The 24111-nt window shown below is 39.2% G+C and overlaps 2 protein-coding genes across 3 annotated transcripts; both read left to right on the plus strand.

Annotated features, from left to right (window-relative positions):
- Positions 1-1058: 1058 nt before the first annotated feature.
- ndufaf4 (NADH:ubiquinone oxidoreductase complex assembly factor 4) lies at positions 1059-3450 on the plus strand. Its single transcript, XM_082506686.1, has 3 exons — positions 1059-1301; positions 1425-1519; positions 2881-3450. The coding sequence occupies exons 1-3, from the start codon at positions 1166-1168 to the stop codon at positions 3181-3183; spliced, it is 534 nt and encodes a 177-aa protein (XP_082362812.1). The 5' UTR covers positions 1059-1165; the 3' UTR covers positions 3184-3450.
- A 2515-nt stretch (positions 3451-5965) lies between these two features.
- gpr63 (G protein-coupled receptor 63) lies at positions 5966-18012 on the plus strand. Of its 2 annotated transcripts, XM_082505195.1 has the most exons (3): positions 5966-6431; positions 13089-13277; positions 13946-18012. In XM_082505195.1, the coding sequence occupies exons 1-3, from the start codon at positions 6416-6418 to the stop codon at positions 14434-14436; spliced, it is 696 nt and encodes a 231-aa protein (XP_082361321.1). In that variant the 5' UTR covers positions 5966-6415; the 3' UTR covers positions 14437-18012. The 2 variants fall into 2 exon arrangements, with proteins under 2 accessions (XP_082361321.1, XP_082361320.1); XM_082505194.1 differs by having other exon boundaries at positions 5978-6507; positions 13089-18012.
- The last annotated feature ends 6099 nt before the right edge of the window (positions 18013-24111 follow it).

Consider the following 24111-nt stretch of genomic DNA (forward strand, 5'->3'; position numbering starts at 1 on the left):
AACTGATCTATACAAAGTGATCAATGACACCATAAGCTCAGGCTGTCTGAAGCTTTTTTCTTACTAAATCTCCTAGATCCTTTCTTGGGTTTACTCTGCTGTGTATATAAAGATGGATAGTTTTGGGAATTAAATAGTGGAAAAGAAAAGTGTCTGGAAACAGAAGATTCTTTCATGGCCATATGGAAAACCACCCTTGGATCTCGACCTCAATAAACACTGTCCTAGTGAGTTTATTGTTTTGAATTTTAATGAGTACAAAGTGAGATAAGTTTATCTTATTGGATAAAACAAAGTTTAGGACACCCCAACTGGTCGCAGCAGATGGCCGCTCCTCCCTGAGCCTGGTTCTGCCGGAGGTTTCTTCCTGTTAAAAGGGAGTTTTTCCTTCCCACTGTTGCCAAAGTGCTTGCTCATAGGGGGTCATATGATTGTTGGGTTTTTCTCTGTATCTATGAAGCGCCTTGAGGCGACTTATGTTGTGATTTGGCGCTATATAAATAAAATGGAATTGAATTGAATATGGCCTTGCATCTTCAGTAGGGCTCCTTGGAGACATAGTTGGCTTCTCACCCTAATTGTTAAGTATGTTTTGTAACAAACAAACATACACATACACTTACGCTGTGTCCTTTGTATTTAGATTTTCTCCTATTTATTTTTCTTTCTCTCTTCTTTCTTCTCTCTGTCACTCTCCTTTCTTCTGTTTTACACTGACTGTTAAACAGCACAAATGGTAATGTGAACAATTCTTTTTTTAAATAATACAATAACTCTTAAAAGGAGCCTATAAAGAGTTTATCACGTGGCAAAGCAAGTGTGTTTGACACAACAGTGCATTCAGATCACGATTCTTCTTGTTAAAACTGGCAGTCAGGTTTTTACAACAAAACAAAAAGATATGTTTTATTAAAAACACTCAATTAAATTATGAGACTAATTATTTATTTCTTAATTTATTGAGTTAACTAAGACCTGTATCCAGCATCCTTACGTTTGGCAATTGAAAAAAAGACACGGGGAACAATAAACTCATCCAACCACACGGTGTCGCTGCTGCTTCCTCTGCGCTTTTCACATTTCCGCCTGTAAAAAGAACCTTCTCGCTCGCCGTCGGCAGTTTGAATCAACTTTATTCATAGCGGGCTTTGACAATTTGTTAAACATGGGTGCACGGGTTACGCGTGTGTTCAGGAATTACAACTTGGAAAACCGAGTGCACCGAGAACTTTCCAAGGACAAGCCGCGAGCGGCGCCCCGGCACTCGGTTAAGCTTCCACCGACAGCCTCCAGCCCGCAGGGTAAGTGAGTGAGTGCTAGCTGGCTTGTGTAACAGTTAACCCGGGGTCATGGTAGGCTCACCGTTCATCCGTGTGTCCTCAGAAAGCTCGGGGACGATTCTCACGTCGGTTTGTGTTTTTCAGAAGTGGATTCGTTGAACCAGAATAACGCGCCGCTGCTGGACCACCTCAGGTCCGTGTACGTGGAGTCCAGAGATCCAGCACCGGCTGCAGCAGAGGTCAGACTGACACTGCCTGAGTGTTTGAATGCTGTTACATCAGCTCTGCTCAATCATTCATTGTTTGTCAGTGTTTTTGCTCTCAGTTTGGGTCATTCAGACGTTTACAGGTCGAATCTTTGCAAAGTTGAGACATTCATGTATTCTATGTTATGAAGAATAAAGAAAGACATTATTGATTAACACTGGCTGTTAAAAGGGAACTATCATTATCATCGCCAGCTACATATGTTTCATGCTTGGACTCTGCTTTGCATGAACACAGTTCAAAAATAGTCTTTGCTCTGTTCAGCTGCTGTCTGGAAACAAGCTGCCTAATCTCCTGCTGCTCCCTTTAAGACTGTTTTCTTCTAATTGGCTGGTCCTCGTAAACAATAGGTCGAGCTTTTGTGCTCACAAGTAAAAAAAAAAAAATTTTTTTAAATTGTTTTAGAATTATCCATCAAAGTCTTTGTAATCAGGTGACAGAAATTTAAAAACCTAATCAACACTCATCAAACAAACCATGTTGATGGTAGTGAGCCACCAGTGATAAATCACCTGCTGCTCCCATGATTCTAGGCTTGGCTGTGTTGTAATGAATCAGTTTTATTCTCAGTTTTTAATTTTTAATTTGAAAAAGAAGAGTTGAATCCTCTGTAGCTCTGCCAGACCAATTTATACCACCATGGCTGTCCATAGCTGGATGATGGCAGGAGGACAGCTGTGACTGTGCTTCTATTTCTTAATCAGAATAGTCAAATATTCATGTGCATCCACATTACTTGAATTTGACCTTTTATTTGTTCATAGCTGTTCATATCTCATCCATATGTGGTCCAGAGGACAAGACATTTCAAAGGGAACAACTGAATATGTAGATTCATGTTAGGCATGCACTAATCCAGTTTTGTCCAGTTATGTTAAAGTTCCAATAAGAGTGTTAAAATAATAAGCTTAATATTGCTGACGCTGAGACTGGAAGTCATTTTTTTCATATTTAAGATAGCATCAGAGAGTACATATTCTTTCCTGACTCTGTAAAATAAAATCTAACTAATGCATGCATCTAAGAGTATAAATGATGGACTCAGTATCTGTTAGATTAATAATTTAAAAAATCTGTTAGCATTATTTGTTACATTTATGCTTGCAAATGTAATTAGGTTACCTTTATGCCACAAATTATCATAAAGGTAAGGTGGACGTCCTTGCTGTGTTGCGATAGGGGACTTTTTGAACTTGTGAATGACAGATTGGCTAATTTCCTAACTTCAAACCTGACTTTCCTGTGTGGGATTTGCATGTGCACTGGCCAAAAGTTTTTAAATGTTGATTTTTGTTATTCATAATAGTTATTCTTCTGCTTGTTCTTCCCTCAGGTATCGAAGGACGTGACGGCGGGGAGAGAACAGCGACGACTTCTTAAGTTCAGTGTCCCAGCATCTCCGTTGGGCCTGGTGGAGCTCACAGATGTTCCCATTGGTAAACTGACCATTGCCGAAGCTCTGAAGGCTGTGGGCAGCCACCAGCATCAGCCTCAGACGTGGAGTCCCGAAAAGATCGCACAAGAGTATTCTCTGGACTTGAAAGAAACAAAAGCTCTTTTAGATTTCTTTGTCCCCTTCAAGGTTGAGATCATACCACCCAAGACTAAAAAGACCAAGCAGATAAAGGCTTCGTAGGACTAGAGTCTCTGACATCTCTGTGGAAAATGACAGCGTATTTAATTTATTTATGCTTTTCAGTGTTTGTCACTGCAAGAATGAGCTGATTGAAAGCTTGGACATTACATATTGCTGACATGGAGATGAGATCATAGGAAATTTCATGGGACATACTGCGAGATACAAAACACCCCTACAATAAACATGAGAATAATTGTAGATATTTAATCTTCTTTGCAATCCTATTGGTTAGTTATCTGATGAAAATAAAACAATCTAAAACTGGGTGATGTCATTATGCAGGTGGATACATCAAAAGGAGTCATTCAGCTCATTCAGTTTGGAAAGTATATTTACTAGATTTTCTTCATAGAGTGACATTCAGATGGACAGGCTCATATTTGAGTTATATGAGAGTCAGGATGTGATTAGCCTAGTTTAGCATAAAGACAGTAAGCAAATGGAAAAGGCTAGCACAGTTAGCGCTGGGATTCCCATAACTTGCATAACTATAAGTCCCCTGGGCATCTCAGTCAGGAAACCTGATCCAAAGATACAATTAGCAGGAGGAACTTCTCTAATTAGCATCTCTTCCTGTGACCTGGGGGGTGCACCAAAAGCCCAGCTTGACGTAACCAAGCTTGCCTGACAAAAGCCTTGGCAAAACCAAGAACTTCAGGGATAAATGCTGTTTTGTGTGTGGTTATCAGCTTTCTTTGTTAATCCAGTTTTATGTTTTGTTTTTTTTGTCCTTGTGTCATCATCAGTCAGTATTGAAGTTCATGTGATTACAGTTTTACAGTTACCTGCTTCTGGTGCACAGCTGAACTTGTTAAGGTATATAGAACTCCTCTCCTGGGTAGAAAACACATGTCACTTTTATAGAAAATTAGTAATTCTGTGACATTTTTAACATCAATACTGAGCGTCATTGAAAACAGACGTTAGCCTTAACAGACCTCGTTAACAAAACTGGGTGTAGCCAACTGTGATGTTGCCAGTTGATAGTAAAGTCATGTTTTGAACCCTTGAATATTTTAGCAAACACCATCTTGATGTTGTCAAATACATATTGAGTGAGGGGTGGATTTGTATGTGAGTCAAACATGAACTAAAGTCTGATGTTCTTAGTAAAAAAGTAACCATAATTTATGAGGAAATAGGTCAAGGGAGCTAAAAAGTCTTTTATCTCATATTTTGCTAATCAGATACAGAATTTATTTTTGACTTCAGCTTCCATCTTTTATATATAGTCTGTGGAGGCATTGAACTAAATCGCATATCTAAACGCAGGTCAGTAGTAGATGAAAATACAAAAGATCATAGGTCAGGTTTTATTTTTCAACAATGCAGATCACATGATAAAACGGTGCAAATTTAGTGTTATTATTGTTTTAAGCTAATGGCTAACTCCACCTCTATACCTCTGCATACAATTCACTATCTGTGGTAATAAATACATATTTCTATTTTAGACCACTTTAAGATTCTACTGTTTAACTTTTGACTTGAGTTCACATAAGGAGTCAAATGTAGCTCTAGTTTGTCCTGTTTCAGAGTTATTATCCAATAATGAAAGCTATAACCTTGGAATGAAAGTGCAGTTCCTCTAATACTGTCACTTGTAGTAGTTAAAGACCTGTTTGCTGATACTGTGCTTGTATACAGGCTTGTATGATGAGAGTAATTCCACTGTACAAACCACACACAAAAGACAACAAACAGCAGCAGTCTGTTTCTAACTTGCTGAAATGTTCTTTTAAAGATGTCAGACAGTGTCGTGTCTAAAACGTAGCTGTTTATTACTACATATGAACTCACTGACATTTGTTCTGTTGACTTTTTTTTTGACTCCATCCACCCCATCCACCACTGTCACAGATCTGGATTACTCAGCATTCCAGGTAAGACAGTGATGCTCAGAAATGTTGTTTTGCTGACAAAGGAGATGAGTGTTGTCTAACACGTGGGTCCAAAGTTCCATGGATGGGGCTGTTTTTAATGCATTTTAATGTAGAATTCATGGAGCCACATCATGGAGTATATTTATGAGTGAAAACAATCCCGTGCCATTTATACCATCTGCTGCATATACGCACAATTTTTCAAATAAAAGGAAAAAAAAATCTTCAAATAATTGAATTTCTTGTACCGTCCAGCCACACTGCACAATATCCTGAAAACACAGTGATTACTTTAGAGCTAATGTACTGTCTTTGTTATCTTTACCACCCACTGCATGCATCCGCACATGCCCCAAAAAGCACTTCCGCTAAAACAAGCCACGCCCCACTTGCACAGTCTATCTTTTAGGAATATCCACTTTTGCCCATGACATTCTGTGTATGTCAGTTATCAAGGAACGCAAACCTTACCGGAAACTGTGTAGCCTTATCTTCAAAATAATGCAGATAATTGATTTATAAATCAAAAATGCAGAAACAACAATTTAGCCATACGCCATGAAATTTATTTTTGAGTTAAAGCTTAGCTATTTATTTTTCAACACAATCTTTAAAAAAAACCCTATTCATAAACATTTAATTTTTTTAAAGATATGTGACAAAATTTGCAATTACAAATAAAGTGGGACTTTTACAAGAAAAACTTGTTTTTGAAAAATCCTCATCAGATGATTTTCAGGGCGAGGCAGCAAACTGTTTATACCATGCGGAAGGTTGAGGTGGGACAACTGCAACAGCATTTAAGAGCTTTTTGTACTGTTTATAACATAAACCACATGAAAACAACCAAATCAACTTTACATCCACTCAAAAACACTATTTAAAAAAACACAACTAGTTCTTTATTTTGAAAGGCAATATAGGAAGTAGTGGGTGTCTGCGCCTTCCCGCAGGCAGCAGCCAGTGAGAGTAGTTTAGAACCGTATGAGGAAAATCTGGGCTCCGTACAGTAGACGCTCACATACAGTGACACTGGTACATTTGTCAGTGGAGGATGGGCCGTTCACACCTCACATATGGACGAAGGAAAACAAAGATTCGAGCAGGAAACCTTCCGTTTTCCCGCCGCGGATAAGCAGCTGTTGCTGGAAACAAAGCCGTTCTGACCAAACACAGATTTCACTTTTTTTTTCTTCTGAGGCTTCATTTGTGGAGGTGGTGGCATCACCGGCCGTCGCGCTGTTGCCAATATATATATATATATTTAAAAAAAAAAAAAAAGAAGCTAAAACAGGGTTTTTCTCGGGCACATCAGCAGTTATGTGTCTTTCTCTACACCGACGACCATGAAGATTTTTGGAGGTGAGATGCTCCATTTTCCGGACTGAGCTTCTGTACTTGAGCTGCTCCTGAGCTCTAGCATGGGAGAATGAAGCAGGTAATAATATTAGCGAGTATACTTTAAACCCGACCAGCGGCGGTGTAATAATGACATTCATGTTTTGTGTTAAAACATGAATTAGGCCGTTTGTTCAGAACACCCACTGTTCTTGTCGCTTACAGTAATGTGAAGTGTCTGTTTATTTTCTCGGTCTCTGAGCTTGAGTGGATGGCTCCAAATCACCGAATCCTGTCGAAACAAGCGGTTTCATGCTCTGTGAAACGGCGTTCGGCGAGCTGCTTCGGCCTGGCGTAAATAGCTGTGAGTTGGGGTGGATGAAGGGAAGGCCTGGTCTGTACTAGGCACTAATATTCCATTAAGGTCGTTGTTCATCTGTCTTTGAGGGGTATCTACCGGTGCCAAGTACCAATCCAGTACCAGTGTTCAATAAGCTCCAGTCAGTGCGTGGAAGAGACTGGAAGCCATCCAGGGAACATCAGCCTTCACTGAAACATTCTTTTTCTGAGTTTATAAAATAAATGTAGCAAGTAAATGCATACAGCAATCTAATTTTACAGTTTTTTTTTTAATTAATACATTTTATTTTACAAAAGGCTAACAGTGAAACAAATTAAAGTAGGTATTCAGTAGGGGTGGTGGAAAAAATCGATACTGTGTAGTATCGTGATATTTTGTTTGCTAATAATGTATCGATAACAGGGACAGCAGAAATCGATATTTTGTTACAAAAAACGTTTTTGTGGACTGGAACTCTGACTTCAGAGCATGTTGATCAGCTCCTTTTTCTGAGCAAGAATCCTGACATTCCTTCACTGTCCAAATGTGTTTAACTTTTTTTTTTGGTAGCAATAAACATGACAGTTTACGTATTTTAATTTAAGACATGTTTTATTTTAATTAAGTTTAAAACTTTTTTATTTAATGTAAAATTATATTTTGTTTTAATTAACTTTCAAATTCTTCAGTTGCTGAATGAGCTGCATAGTTTTCATAAATTGCATAGTTCAGAATAGCTATAATTGTACCAGATGGTTGCATTCAGTTAAGTTGGACTAGACTGTAATACAAACCGTTCAGTTTGTCAACAATAAAACTGACTGAAATGAGAGAAAGACTGAGTGCAAGACTTTGATATTAGATAAAATGAATATTGATAAAGTTTACCTTTATGTACAGAATCTGAATATCGCAAAATATTTTTAAAAAATCGCAATAATATCGTATCGTGCGTTAAGTATTGTGATAATATCGTATCGTGGGATGTATCGTGATTCCCACCTCTAATATTCAGTGTAATTTCAGCTTGGTGTGAGGGTTGTATGGTTAAGCATAAAGTGGTTGAACCAGTTAGTAAAGTTGGAGCAACCCTCACCAACCCTGACTTGATAATCTGGCTGTAATGCACGAAAAAGCAGTAAAACTGTTAAACTTGCTGCAACATCTGACTTGTGAGGCAAATATAACGCAACAGTATACTGCTGTCATTTACAGTTGCACTTCTTCCACTCAGTCTGACAGTGAAATTATACTTTGTTAAAACTAGGTTATAGGTACAGCGTAGCCACAAACCCTTCTGAACCCCTTTGCTGTAACTGATGCTGTAGCCTAACATGCACTGCCCCCAAAATGTAACTACATGATGGATGATGCGGTCTGCAGCGGTTGTGATAGGCTGTTCAGTGGTGTTCATTTCTTCCATGTCTATATTTTGCTACGTTTTCTGCGGCTGCTATTTTTCAAAATGTCTGGAAGAGAAAGGATTAACTCAATCAGTTGACAAGAGGCAGGTAAAACCTATTATTGTTAGGCCAGTATTATGGTCTCCAGTTATGGCAGATGGCCACCCCGGTTCTGCTGGAAGTTTCTTCCTGTTTAAAGGGAGTTTTTCCTTCCCACTGTCGCCAAAGTGCTTGCATCTTGAGGCTATTGTTGTTGTGATTTGGCGCTGTATAAATAAAATAAAATTGAATTGAATTGAATTGAATATTACTGACTTCAGTTGTGGTCAGAAGTTTACATTCACTCATCATGTATTTTTGGGGGGATTTCATGTAATCCTCACAGGTTAAAAAGTATACATACAGTGTCAAACATAATCTTTTAATAGATGGTGCAGTATGTTTTAACTTGACACGGTCTGTTGTTGATTAGCGATCATGATTGACTACTCTTTCATAATTTCTCTGTGACAGCATTCATTGCAGTGACCCACACTCAGAATAATGGGAAAATCAAGTAAACTTAGTGAAGTTCTAAGGAGAATTGTGAATTTATACAAGTTAATAATTCTTAATAGGAACATCATCCCATGTACACATCAAAACTGGTGTTGGAATTGATAAAACCTTTGGAATAGCTTTCCTAACAATCCAACCCCAGACCTGTTAAAAATCTGTGGAATAGTTTTAAAAACCCCATGCCAATCAATTAAATTTAACGCTTAATATTCTGCCAAGAAAAGTGGTCAAATATCCATCCAGAATTATGTCAGACTTTTCTTTATGGCTACCAGAAGTGTCCAGTCAATTTGTAACATCCAAAGGGACATTCAACCAAATCTTATATCGTATATTTATACTTTTAGCGCTGTGTGGATGAAAGAAAATCCAAAACAAATGTGAATTTTCTTTTTGTTTTCTTTAATAAGTCATTAAAGATGTATGCACAATGATTCCACCCTGGGAAAAGAACAGCTCAATAAAATAAGTGGATGCTAACGTCTAACTGAAACTGTATTGGCATAGGATTCATTTGACTTCTTGACCCCCAGCTTGCAGTAGGGCTGCTGAGTGTAAAGCGAATTGGCACCTCCAAATCTGAGATCATAGACCCACAAACTCTGTGTAGTGACAACAAGATTGAGGTTGTGGATAATCTTTCTTCACCCTTAAAGATAAGGTGAGGAGCGCGATTATTTGGAAAGAGCTTGAAGTAGAGCTGTTACTCTTCATCTACATCAAAAGGAGCCTGTTGATGTGGTTTGAACATTTGACAAGGATACCTCCCAGACACCACCTATATAGGGTGTTTCATGTCCCACCAGTAGGACTACCTGGTGAAGATCCAAGACACACTAGAGAGATTATATCTCTTGGCTGGCTTGGGAATGCGTTAAAGTCTCCCAGAATAAACTGAATGGAAGAAGCAGCTGGGTAGATGTAAATCTGGGCATCTTTGCTTAGACTTGAATCTGGATGGATGAACGAAACTCATCTTTTTTTATATCAGATAAATGAACATTTTAAAAAGTAAAGAAGAGATTGGAACAACCTTCAACACCATTCAGCCTTGTTGCTGGTGTTCCAAATGCATTTTTTTAAGAAAACCAGAAACAATAAACGGCTGCTCTAGGTATAGTCAGGCAGTGCATAAATGTGTAATTAAAATAACTACACATAGTAAATCATAGGGAAATGTGTTTTTTCACCGATATATCAGAACATCCCATTTTTTAGATCGCCAGAAATCGGTATTAGCATTGCTAACTAATGCTAAATAAACACGAGCAAAACCAACCAAATCTTTATTCTTCCAGAACATTTGAATGCAGACAATAAGGACACTCGGATAAGATAAGATAAGATAAAACTTTATTAATCCCTCAGGTGGGTTCCTCTGGGAAATTCGGTTTCCAAAAGCACAGCACCGACAGAAGTTAGAGTTACAGAATATTATATACACACACACACACACACACACACACACACACACACACACACAAATAAATACAGAGACATATATAAATAAAATATACGAAGGGGATAAATAGAATAAATAGGAATAAAAATACAAGTGAATTGCACATTTCAAGTATTGACTATTGACAACATTGATATCTTGTGAATCACAACATCTCTGCTAGATCCTCGGAAAACTAATGTACTAAATGGATCTGTGGTAACATTCCTTCCACTTGTGCTTTCACTACTGTGCAAGAGCTCTTTAAGTTAGAGTCCCTGCTCTCCACAGTCTGTAGTTTTTATTTTAAAAGTAATATCTCATACGACTACTTTAAAGTGCTCCCTGTAACCGTTTCACACCGTTGTGTACAATCTGCTGCAAAGTCTATGCTTAGTTACAAATAAGCAAAGGTAGATGGTATGGGAAATTAAAGCCATGAGTCATTTGTATCAAGGCATGATATCACTGGGAAAAAATCAGTGTGAAATGTTCAAAGGTACCTAAAAACAAGGTTATACACGAGAGCCCTGGGTCGCAGGTTTCTGTCTACCCTCCTCTCTGTAGCTGCTTCATTTCAAGGACATCGGAGCAACATTTATAAGACTGCAGAGATTACCAACTGTTAGAGTACAGGCAGGAGGGAAGCATGACACAGGGAAGGGCAGGAGCTAACTGGCAAGCAGCAACTGAACTTTGAAATAATAGCAAGGGATTGTCCTCTACTTAATCCAGCACACGTTGCATTATCTCTAGATTAGAATTTTTAAGTAACTCTTCAAACATACACGGGTGGGTGATCGTATAACTCAGCAGCCTGTCCAAATAATGCTATGTGAGGGGAAACACTGGTATTTCTCTCACAGACACACCAGTGTTTAACAGTATATTTGAAATAAACACGGTATTTGAACTAGCTATTATTGCGTTAAAACTGGCACCTCCCAGTAACATCACGAGCACCATCGTGAGCTCACTGGGCAGCTTCCCAACAAATCTTTTTCCCTCTGAGCGATTCAAGGTTACAAGATGTGTGAAAAGCTGTAAGCATATTCTCATTACATAATTGCAGGGCCTCTGCAGTTATTTAAACATTTCCCTGTCGTTCAGAACACCAAGTACCTGATCATTCATTTCCTATGCAGGATCACTTGACTGCTGGGAGACTGGAGTGGCTCTTTTAACATTGTAGGTCATTGCACCCAAAAGCAGCGAACACTACCCTACCTGTTGAGGCCGACATGCTGCAGGCTACCTCACTGAATGCAGAGTTAATGAAGTGGGAACTGGGCCAAGAAGACTAAACCGGCTGCTCCTTGCTCTCCTTGTGGAAATTGTGGTAGACAATAAGCTTGTCATCAGCATATGAACAAAGCAAACTCTGCCCGATTTCACTGCCGTTTATTTTTGCATTGTAGGTTTTTGTCCCCTCCAGTGTGCTGAAGAGATGGCGCTATCTGTCAAATGGCTGCATATCCTAGTATCACAGCAGCACAGCTAAAGTACAGATCCCTCTAACAGGCTTAAATGCAGTGTTGTCACAGTAATTGCTCATAATTACACTGGTTTGATATTTATTTACTTTTTTACACCCACACAGGACTAAAATACTAAAAAGCTTAATTTGTGTGGAAAGTTATCCTATTAAAAAATGGACTCTCTGGTGCTGCCCATTTATTATATCTGAAATTTGCTGCCTATTGTAATAATACCAGCTGGCCTGCCTGCAATGCCTCCAGTGTTTATACTAGTGATAAGGGTTTTTATTGCAGTATTTGCCTTGTGTCCGGTTGAGCACTAGCTTTCTGTCACTCTCAGGGGTAAAAAAAAAAATTCGAATAGGATTTCTTATCACAGCTTAGCCAAACACACCAGACAATGTGTTTCTGTTTGGAGACAGATTTGTCTTTCTGTATTCCACTTTTAAATGTGGCTTAATTCTGTATACTGAAAAATAAACTTTATGCTATTTATTTCAAAGATGTAATTAGTTTAATAGGTATATGGTTGGGGGCAAGATACAATCAGAGACACTTAACAAAATGATGAAAAAGAAAACAGTTGCTCATTGAATTTTATTTTTGTCTAGTAAACTTTGACATTTTAGTTTCAGTTTTGTAAAAAGGTCTTTGTGAGAAATTCATCCTCTGTTTTGTAAAGATTTCCGTCATGGTGTTGGTCTGTTGTTCTAAAACAGTAAGGCTCTGTGTTTTTGATTGCTTAAAAAAACTGAAATGAGTCATATTTTATTCAGGCACCAATCTTTTGGCAGAAACATCCTATTTTATTACCCCAATTTACAGTATCATGAAATCTTTCGGGACTCTGTGTTCTTGGAGCTTTGTTCAAATTTTTCATATTATTTCAAAATACTTTTGGATTTTTCAGCTTGTTCAAACTATGTGGGAGCACTTGCCATTAATTTTTTACAGCCAAATTTTGTCCACTTCCTTAAACTTGTATAAGTGTGTAACTCATACACACTTATACCCACGAGTCCTGCTCAACTTTTTAATTATTTGTTGCTGGAAATCAATGCATTTGTCCACCCCACGCCTCAGTTGATTGTAGTTTTCCAGTCGTGAAGGATCATTATCGTACCAAACATGGCAACCTTGTTTCTGTTTCAGCGTCCTTTCTGACACATCATACATTGACGGAAGTGTTGTTAAGTGTGTTTTTAAATAGAAAATGAATAGGCGTCTCGTGCTAAGACAGAATAGTTATATCCTGTAGCTGTATGGTGTAATATGCAAATAGGAAAATTGGTGTTCTCTAAACCATTGACCCTCTGCATCGGTCAAGTTGTGTTTAGTCTGGTAGTGACAACTCAAATTGTTATCCTTAAACACGGAAATCTGCTCTACACAAACTGATTGTAAGGTAGACCCTACAATAATACATAATGGAATTCTAACATATTTTTATTTTTGTCTTAGGGTCTTGCTACCATGAAGATGGTGCTGTGTGGCCTTGGGGAGATGATATCCACATGTCTGCCATCAGATTTTATGTGAACTCTCCTGCAATGATGCCTGCTCACCCTGGAGAAGCATGGTTCTCTCCACTACTGTTCCCCTCCTGGATACAGGGGACATTAACAGCCGTTTCTGCTGCGTCGTTACGAGGTTGCTGAACCTTTCTGAGAGGCTACCAATGGAAGACCTCTCTGTGGCAAACATTTCCCTGGGCTCCGGGTCTCCCTTGGAGCCGGTCACCCCAACAGCAAATGCTCTGGAAATCCAGCAAGGCATTGGCCTACCTCTGCAGATCTTCTTCTGCTTTGTCATGGCAGCCATCCTTTTAGTGGCGCTGTCAGGAAACATAGTGGTGTGCCTGATGGTGTACCAGAGATCTGCCATGCGTTCAGCCATCAACATTCTGCTGGCTAGTCTGGCATTTGCGGACATGATGCTGGCCATCTTGAACATGCCCTTTGCTCTGGTTACTGTGGTGACCACCAACTGGATTTTTGGAGATGTTTTCTGTCGCGTTTCCGCCATGCTCTTTTGGTTTTTTGTTATGGAAGGAGCAGCTGTACTGCTTATAATAAGCATTGATCGTTTTCTTATTATTGTCCAGAAGCAAGATAAGCTGAGCCCACAGAGAGCCAAGCTGCTCATAGTGGTCACATGGGGACTCTCGTTCATTTTCACTTTCCCTCTAGCTGTTGGCTCACCTCCCTTACAGATCCCACCCAGAGCTCCTCAGTGTATATTTGGCTACAGCAGTGATCCTGGTTACCACGCCTATGTGTTGATATTAACACTAGTTTTTTTCTTCTTGCCTTTCACAGTCATGCTATACACATTCATGGGCATCCTCAACACCATCCGCCACAATGCCATTCGCATCCGTAGCCACACAGACAGCGTCTGTCTGAGCCAGGCCAGCAAACTGGGCCTCCTCAGCCTTCAGAAGCCCTTCAAGATGAACATAGACATGAGCTTCAAGACCCGTGCCTTCACCACCATCCTCATCCTCTTCTCCGTGTTTACAGCTTGCTGGGCACCCTTCACTGCCTTCAGCTTGGTAACTACCTTCAGTGACAGGTTCTACCGCAAAGACAGCTTTTTTCAAATCAGCACATGGGTCTTGTGGTTGTGCTACCTCAAGTCAGCCCTCAACCCTCTTATTTACTACTGGCGGATCAAGAAGTTCCGCGACGCCTGCCTCGATCTGATGCCCAAATATTTCAAGTTTCTTCCTCAGCTGCCAGGCAACACAAAGAGGCGCATACAGCCGAGCGCTGTGTATATATGTGGAGAGCATCGCTCTGTGGTATAAGGCATAACTCCTCTCTGAAACACTGTTAAAATGCATCTTATCTCACTAGGGTTTTCTCATGGTTTACTTCTCTTAGCAGGCTATAAGACTGAGGTTAGCACTGCATTAAAAATATAAGGGGGCTGAGGTGGAATGGGTTATTGCTACAGTAGCCAGACTGAAGATCCAATCCGGGAGGTACACGGTGAGTCCAACATGCCAGAGATTTAAAGGTTGTCAGGTGAGAAATCGCAAAATTTCCAATATAAGACCTGACTGTCAGTACTGAAACTGTACTTTATAAGTTTTATTTTTAAAACATCATATGTGAATGTGAGGATTCTTCATCAACAAAGATTTGGTTGAGCTTTAGTTTCCACAAGAAGTAGCAACAGTCAGTCATGAACAGACAGAATGGCATTTGCATTTAGTGGTTAGAAGTTACGCATGTTGGGCAGGAAATTCAGAGTGAGGTGATCCTTTTGAAAGGCAAAAAGGTCATTTGTGCACCATGGCTTAAGTCAGGGGTGTCCAACTCGGCTGGTGTCCTGCAGGTTTTAGATGTGTCCTTGATCCAACACAGTAGATTTAAATGGCTAAATTACCTCCTCAGCATGTCTTGAAGATATCCAGAGGCCTGGCTGGTAATAAACTAATCATTTGATTCGGGTGTGTTGGCCCAGGCTGATATCTAAAACCTGCAGGACACCTGCCCTCAAGGCCTGGAGTTGGATGCCCGTGGCTTAAGTAAACATAAATAGCCATTCAGGATGACCTCTTGTGGCAACAGTTAGTAGACATACCTTTAGAATCATTGCTGGCTTCACAGCAGCTTGCTTTGTGCATATGCATACACTTAAGGATTGTTGTGGTAGTTTTTCTGGTTAATGTAGTCTAGTATTAAACACAATGCTACTTAATGGGCTTCTTTGTCATTCCTAAGACTCAAACCACTTAAAAACAAAAAACAAGAAAAAGAGACTTGATGTAAGGATCAAATCAAAGATTGACCAACAGTGAGCCCACAATTCATTCCATCTGTTTGCTTTTACATTAGAAAAGAAAGAAATTTCATCTAAAAGCAAATAATAAATACCTGGGGGGCTTTTAACTAAACTGGGTAGAGTTCAGGGATTATTGGGTGATCTAAGCTCAGGACCTGTCATTTGACGTGCTGTCTATATGATGGCGACCGTAGAACAGGAGGTTGGGAAGTGCATCTGTAACCGGAAGGTCACCGGTTCGATCCCCGGGCTCTCTGTCCTGGTCGTTGTGTCCTTGGGCAAGACACTTCACCTGCCACCTACTGGTATTGGCCAGAGGGGCCGATGGCGCAATATGGCAGCCTCGCTTCTGTCAGTCTGCCCCAGGGCAGCTGTGGCTACAACTGTAGCCGCTGTAAAATTGTTTTATTTGTTTGCACTTTAGGATACGCTCAAAATATTTGATGACAAATTTGTGGTCCAAAGATTAAAAATTTTACAAGACTCAGTAGATTCAATATCAGCTTCTGATACTTGATAGTTCAAGTATCAGTAGTAGTAGTTGGTGGAATATAACAGGCTCGACTGAGACCCTGTACCCAACAACCCAGAACAAACATTTTAAATAAGCACGATTCTGTTGCTGATAGTCAAGAATGACCTACCGGTGTGCGTGCAGTCTACCTGCTCAGTCTGTCCAGTGTGTTGGGATATGATGTTCTATTGTTGGCAAATGTTGGGTTGGATCAACTGGATGTGTTTGCAGTATCAGCCTCAAACCCCCACAGTGGTTCAATGCAGTGTTAATGTCAGTCTGACTTTAAATGGTCAGGGAGTGTATGAAGGTTCTCAGAAAGTTGTGAGGCTTCCAACAGGTCGATGGCAACTGGACTACCATACCAAACCCTACAATTTGACCTATACAACAGGTAATGGGAATCTTTAGGTTCTGTGTTCATCTTTATATACAATATATATATCTTTATATTCAAATCTATATCTGCTGTATCTGACAAATTTGAATCTTGAGCACATCTTTTGAAACACACTGGAAGTCCATTTGGCATTTGAGCCTGTAGAGCAGGGGTGTCAAACTTCAGTCCTCGAGGGCCAGTATCTTGCTTGTTTTTGAGGTATCCCTGCCCTACCTGCTGCTGATTACCTGGATCAGGTGTGCTTTGCCAATAAGAAGCTACGCACGATCTGATATCCTCGTGTTGGTGTTGTTCCCACATCATCATAATAAATGTTGTTCCAGGTTCAACATTGCAAGTGACCAATCACATTGGTGTGATGTCATACTTTTGCAACTTTGGAAAAAAACGCCTTAAAAAAATCTACTTAACTTGCGAGAAACCGCCTCTGTCCGCCAATCTAGCAATTTGAATTTGTTGCATTTCAGGATACTGTTCTTTAATAAACGGTAAGCACTATACATATTGTCCTTGCAACATTCGAATTTCATAAATGAATGAATGGCTTGGCTTGCAAAAGTATGACGTCACAACAATGTGATTGCTCACTTGCAATGTTGAACCTGGAACAACATTTATTATGATGATGTGGGAACAACACCGACACGATATCAGATCATCCAAGAAGGCACAAGGGCAGGTTAGTTGGAAAACAAACAGGACAGCAGCCCTCAAGGCCTGGAGTTCCGACACCTGTGCTGTGAGTCTCGACCATTCAGGAAATAACAAGTGAAATGCAAAAAGTTTTGTTTTGTCAAAAATAATAAGATAAGAGACCAAAAAAAGGTACATTTGTTTTTGACAAGTGGCTGCACATTACAGGTGAAGACACTGATCTCCACCTGCAGCAGCTTCAGAGTCTAAGCTAGTTCTAGGTCAGCTCAGGCAGTTTACAGCTGGGATTTCACCTCACTTTTTAGTGCCAAAGTTCTCTGTTTTTTTTTTTTTGTCTTTTTTTGTGCTTAAAATCAGCCTACATTTGGCAAAAATATCACCTGAAATCAAGAAGTAATATCATATAAACCTCGCCGTACTTCAGAGACCAGCTCATCCAAAACCGCAGCATTAGATAAACCTGCTCAAAAGCCATCACTGCTGCATTTACTGAGCCCACAATCACCCATTCCTCCAAAGGTGAGACAGTGTCATTCAGGTTTTTTTAAATTAATTAATTTTTCTTTTAAAGACATTATCTTAAGTGAAGAAGTTGTCTGAAGGAAACCATAAAAATACACGAAAAGGCTTTATAACTCCTGAAATGCACTGATTGGCACATGTTGTGCAAGAGAAAAGATTTTTTGTTGTTGTTTCTTTTGTGTTATTTTGAGAAGATAATCTGGGCTTGGCCTGACCTTACATGTTTTGTTGCCACTGGAGTTGCAGGTAGAAGACAGTGTGTTTAGCTGTATAGAATTTGTTTTACCAGGCATGTACATTAACAGCTAAGTGGAATCTGTGTGTGGTCAGAAAATGGCCATGACACATTTGAACGTGTGTATTTGTATTTAAATGTCTTGATTGTGCCTAATAATTAGTCCATTTGCCAGTCAGAATGCTGCTATATCTGGTGAAAATGTGCAATTTCAGTGTACTGTACTGTTGAATGTAATAAAGAAATAGACATTTCTTACCTTGGTAAACTGTCTTAAGTGGAGTTTTAATTTAAAGCGTCGTTTTGGACCCATGATGGTAGAGTGGCAGGATGTAGCCAACAAGCTTCTTTGCCACAGAGGTGAGAAACCAGGGACCCAACATATAAGACTGCAGTCCCTCTAATTGCCACTTGAGGCTAGCTTGCACGTTAAAATGTCTTCCACCTCTCACCCCCACCGGTCGCCGCAGATGGCTGCCCCTCCATTAGCCTGGTTCTGCTGCAGGTTTCTTTCTGCTTAAAGGGAGTTTTTCCTTCCCACTGTCGCCAAAGTGCTCATAGGGGGTCACATGATTGTTGGGTTTTTCTCTGTATGTGTTATTGTAGGGTCTACCTTACAATATAAAGCACCTTGTTTACAGCCTCATAAAATAACTGAATATGGTTTTGGTCTCTATAACCAATTCACCTTTCAGGATAACTTTATGTGGAGTAATGTATCACATAGCCTACTCTGTGACCTGACGCGCACCTCCCTAGAAATGTAATTACACGTCATCTCTGTGAAGCTTACACACACACATGAGTGTGTGGCTGCTGATACCGTTTGATACTGAAAATGCAGCTGTATTATTAATTCTTTTATTCATCTTTCTCTTTCGAACGCTGTATGTTTAAGGCATCACATATGGGAACCATGTGTTTATGTGACGATGCCTGTTTGCAAACTCTGCCTTCATTACCCTCCTTCCGATGCGTCATCTGTGTCTTCTCTTTCCACCCAGGGACTCCACTTCCTGTCATCATCTCCACTGAGTGCTTATTCATCCAGTACTCCTCATATACTCCTCATATGTGGCCCATTTAGATAAAAGTATGCATCATTTTCTCAGTAACGTTTTCTGATATACCAAGTCCTACATCATGGTCAAATTCACCAACACCAACATCTCTTTCCTGAAATGGTGTCCTTGTTGCTGTGTGTGTCAGCTCTGTGCATAATTCATGCATTGATGAGATATAGTCTACTCCTTTTCACCAGGTTCACGTCTGAACCAGGAACTCTGCTTTAGTGACTGTTCAGTTCATTGAGTTTGACTCTTCGATATATTCTTGTTTACCTTGTATAATTACTCAGAAAGCTAACTGAGTAACTACCACCCCCATATGCCCTTTGCAAAAATGACATCACAATCTACTTTTAATAACTGTGAAGAGCATCTTCATTAGCAAGTATCACAAGGTTAAAACGGCAAATGTGATCACTTCTGTCAAGTGTTTTAACTTTATTTTTCCTGCTACCGCTACATGTGTAATATCAATCTTTTTCTGTGAGAATCATCAACATGAAGTTTAACCCTACCTTGAATTTGGGCAAAACCCTAACCCCAAAACTGGACCAGTGAGTGAAATAATAAATATGAAAGAAACATCAAAAGAATCACTGAGTAAGTCGGCACGAGACACATGCCAGCCTCCTGGCTGTTAAACCTGTAGCTATTGCCACCACCGCTCTAAACTCCAGATGTGGAAGTTGTAGGCCTGGGACTGGCTACAGAGAAGACTTGACAGACAGCCCCAGGATGAGAATGTGTTGGTTGACTGCTCTACGCCTGATGCTTTCATCCTGAGACTGAAGCATAGTGGTGGTAGCATCATGCTGTTTGGGTTCTCTGCAGGGTGAATGACTGTAACTAAGGGAGTTCATATACAATACAGTGAAGAGGGCTAAAAGTGAAGGATTTTCAAAGGTTGTTATGATGTTGTGGAAAGTCATCCTTTGGTTGTGTGTGTGTGTGTGTGTGTGTGTGTGTGTGTGTGTGTGTGTGTGTGTGTGTGTGTATCCTGTGACTGTAAAATAAAAATAAATGACACCTGCTGTCTGATAACGTCCCATATCACAGTGAGTATGAACTACATATGGATGTTAGTAATCTGAATTTTTTTTCAGAACAGTCCGCCTTTAATGTCAGCCCAAAGTACATATCAAAGACAAATGTATCTGTGCAGACTGTGAGACATGAAAGCCAGGCAAATGAGATCCTGGCTGCTTGTAGCATCATGCAGAGAACACCAACCATCCACAAAAAGGTCAGCAGGTTGTTTTTCTTAGATTGCTGACTGGCCATTTCTCTAGTGACCTCATTGACCTGCTAAGGATGGATGAGGCACAGATAGACCGAACACTAAGACAAATTTGATCCCCACCACACTCTTGATTACAAAGGATGCTGTTCTTAATCATCTTCCTCCCAGGGATTCATTATGCAGGCTGCTGTGAGTAATGAGTGTGTCCAGAGCTTTGAAGCTCACTTTAATCATAGCACTGAAGACTATTACTAAGCAACAGGAACCTGCAGATGTCTCATGAGGAGGCATGGTGACAGCGGATGGATGTAGACGGGGCTGTTCACCTAAGCAGATGAGAAGTCAAGGGGCCACTTGTGAATATCCTTCTGTGTGTACTGCTCTGGCATTATTTCAGCTGAGTGTCACTCTGTTGACGAACTAAACAGACTCCAGTTAAGTTGTGTGTTTTTTTGCATTGAGGCAACTGTCATTGTGATTTGGCACTTTATAAATAAAATTGAATAAATTGTTTGTTAATCATTAAATAAAATCCTATTTCCAAACAAAGGGGAATGCCAGAGTGCAGTCTTCTGCTTATTTCCATCTGGCAACCTCAAGAACTGTGACTGTAAAGAATAAAGCTGCAGTTCCTCTAAAATACACATGAGGCATATTAAGTCCTCAGGGACTCGCAGGTTCATTGAAACAGCATTAAAAAGCATCTCTATGGTATCTATACATGATATGCATATATATCAGGAAAACAAGCTGCGAATAATGATAAAATTGTAATGTTTTTTTCTAGAGAAAATGGCTCAAATTGACACAACTTGAATATAATTTGACAAATATGCAATGCTATTAAATTCGAGTTTTACATAGCAAATGCATATTTAAAAACTGTTGCAATTAAAAAAAATGAAACTTATCAGTAATTCCGTAGATATCAGTAAACATCTGCTGTGTTTGCAGTGCAACATCAACCACAGCTAGGCTAGCTTTCAAATCTGCAAGGATGTAGGAAGAAAACAGACTGTAGATGGAGAGGCCATTGTGGAGTCTAGATACTATTAAGGGAGCAGTGTGGAACTTTCAACACCAAAGACTTTTATCAAGCAGCTAGCTCCATAAGAAAAATTTAGGGAAGGAAAATGGACAATTTATAAGATAAGCAATGCGGATGCAAGAACATTCTGAAACTGTTATGTTATGTTTTCTTGATAATGTTTATATGCCATGGTGCACTTCAACAGTACAATACAAGATTTTTTTAAAATTACATGGTAAAACCCATATTACAATTACTATAATCAAAAATTAGGATTTTGTTGTAATTATAAAGTCTGTTACTAGTTGTACAACAAGATTTTGACTTTCTTAAATGGCTGGTATTTAATCATATTAAATATTAGAAAAATCACATCAAGTTGTTTTTACACATGTACTTATGCTACCTAACTTTTCATTTAGCATAAAGAATCTGTAAAAATGTATGAAATCTCAGGTGAATTAAAGTTACAAAACTATATTTTAATTATGGAGAAATTCTGTATTTTTATGTGATGTATTCTATTATTTTACAGCATTTATCTGGTGGCACAGCTACTAGGTTGTTGTATATTAATAGTTATTATTATTATTTTTACACATTTCATTCTTTCTTTTGTTTCTTTTTTTCTAAAACTGTGTCAGCAACCTGCTAATCAAATTTGCAGGCGTTAGCTCTTATGATATTATCTTTTCAGGGGTCAAAGTGCATATAATGAGGCATTAAAATGTGGTCCAAAAACAGCTGGAATGACTGATGTTCAATTTTTTATATACAGTCTATGATTTTTTTTTTTAACAATCACAAGTTTATTAATAGTTGAAATGTTGCATTTCTTCATTTTGTGTGTTTACATAAAGGCTATTGATTGAATTGGAAAGGGAATTTGAAAGTGACCCAAGCTCCTTTCTCACAGCCAATGTAAATACTTTAACATAAGGTAAAGCTGCTAATGGCTGTTGCTCACACCCACTAGTGTCCTATGAATCCTATTGGGAAAACGCCCTGAGATTATCTTCTGGGAATCCTTTGCATGCTATATCCTCTTTGAAACACTGACACCTTAAATTAAAAATTCAGCGTTGGAAGGCTCAAGTCCTTCTCTTGTTGCCCTTGGTGACAGTCATGCAGCATCCAAATCATCCTGCAAAGGCAGAGCTGAAAGTTTATAAAAATAAAAGCCTGAACTGCTTAAGCAGTGATCTGTCAGCTCATGAATCAATATGTTCACTGAGATTGGTCGGTTAGATATTTGCTTGTGCATTGCTTTAGCAAACAGTTGTTGCTATGCACTGTCAGAGCTGCCTAGTGTTATAATCATCAGCACACGATGTACAAAGGTGTATTTGAGAGAGGCTTTTAGGGCTTTATGTAAACAACAACATTGATTTTATTGACAAGATAAACATGGATTACATGGACACTACAAGCAATTTACCCTATGAAACTGTGTGGGACTAACTGCTGTCATTTGAGGCAGTCCCACTGGGGCCAAATGTGATTAAAATTGATGCATTATGTTATTTTAAAAAATATTGAATTTTGCATTTACACGAATCACCTCCATGAATCACTGTCTTATTGTGGAGAAGTTTTGTTGTTTAGGTTTTTGCCCATGACAGGATCTCCCAAAGCAAGGTTGTCCTAGTTGATGGGCCAGATTAACTGCAACTGGGAAGACCCGTATCATAGAACTACTGATGCCATCTTGCCAAGATTGGGGTTACTGGGGCAAGGCTCCAGAGAGGAGCACATTTTTAAATTCAGTTCTTTTTCAGTTCAATGTAATTTTATTTATATAGCACCAAAGTGTCATACAGCTCATATGTAAGGAATGTGGCAGGAGATATGCTAAATATAATGCCAAGTATGAAGTGTGAGCAACTCATTCATTCACATTCTCAACCAATTATCCAACTAGGGTTGCAGGAGTGGCTTGACTTGGCTTCGCTATGAAGCGCCTTGAGGCAGTTGTTAATGTGATTTGGTGCTATATAGATAAAACTAAAAAAAAAATTGAATTGAATTAACCTCTTTTCACTTCCAATGAGTTTATACACAACTCTTACTATTAATCTCTGGCTCTCTTCCACAGTTTGTATTTTGTCTTGTTTCTAACTAACTAACTTGTTTCTAACTGTTAAAGGGAGTTTTTCCCTCCCATTGTCACTGACTCTTTGCTCATAGGTGTTCGCCTGATGGTTGGGGGTTTCTCTCTGTTATTATTTTGTCTTTACCTTCCAATATAAAATGTTGCTTTGATTTTGTGCTATATATTGAATTGAATTGTTTGGCTCATATCAGTCTTCATTAAAGCTCACCTTTTCTTAGTATCTGTGGTGACTGAATTTTAACAGTTATATGCAGCCACTAATTGTTAATGGGATCCATTCATTGTCTATTTGGTCATTTAGTAACATTTGTTTACATTAAAAGTATAGTAAGGAAAGCATGAAATGGAAAAGATGTCTTTCCCTCCAATGAAACATAAACACCTGATTATTTTTCTATTTAATTGGCTAATTAAGCATGAATACACAATCCATCCACCTATTAAGCCATCTTAGAAAGGGGTTGGATAGCGTGGGATTCTCTTATTTTAGAATAAAATTCCTCACTTGACATCTCTCCCTTGCCAAGCCCAGAGGCCTCCTTTCTCAGAAGATGTGTTTCCATGGCAATGTGGAGCATGTGCTTGTGTGTATGATGAGCTCACACATCCATGTCCTGCTCAGCAAACTCTTCTTCTGGCAAAACGGTGTGTCTGCCTCCACAAACTACAGATGGTGCAGCCACATGCCAGGCTTCCACTTTTTCTGTGGTGTTGCAAACATGAGAAAGTCAACAGCTCCACCTTTATGAGGATAAGCATCATCCCAACCTCCATATTGTCTTTAAATAGAGAGGAACGTTTTTTTACATAAACTAGATTGAAAGAAAAAGAAATGCTCATCATATACAACAGGCAGACACTAGATGCCTTTCTTGATGTAATCCAGAAGGGGATTTGGATCTCTGGCTGGACTGAAA

The sequence above is a fragment of the Aulonocara stuartgranti genome (assembly GCF_965226115.1).
Source record: "Aulonocara stuartgranti genome assembly, chromosome: 15".
Classification (NCBI taxonomy): Eukaryota; Metazoa; Chordata; class Actinopteri; order Cichliformes; family Cichlidae; genus Aulonocara; species Aulonocara stuartgranti.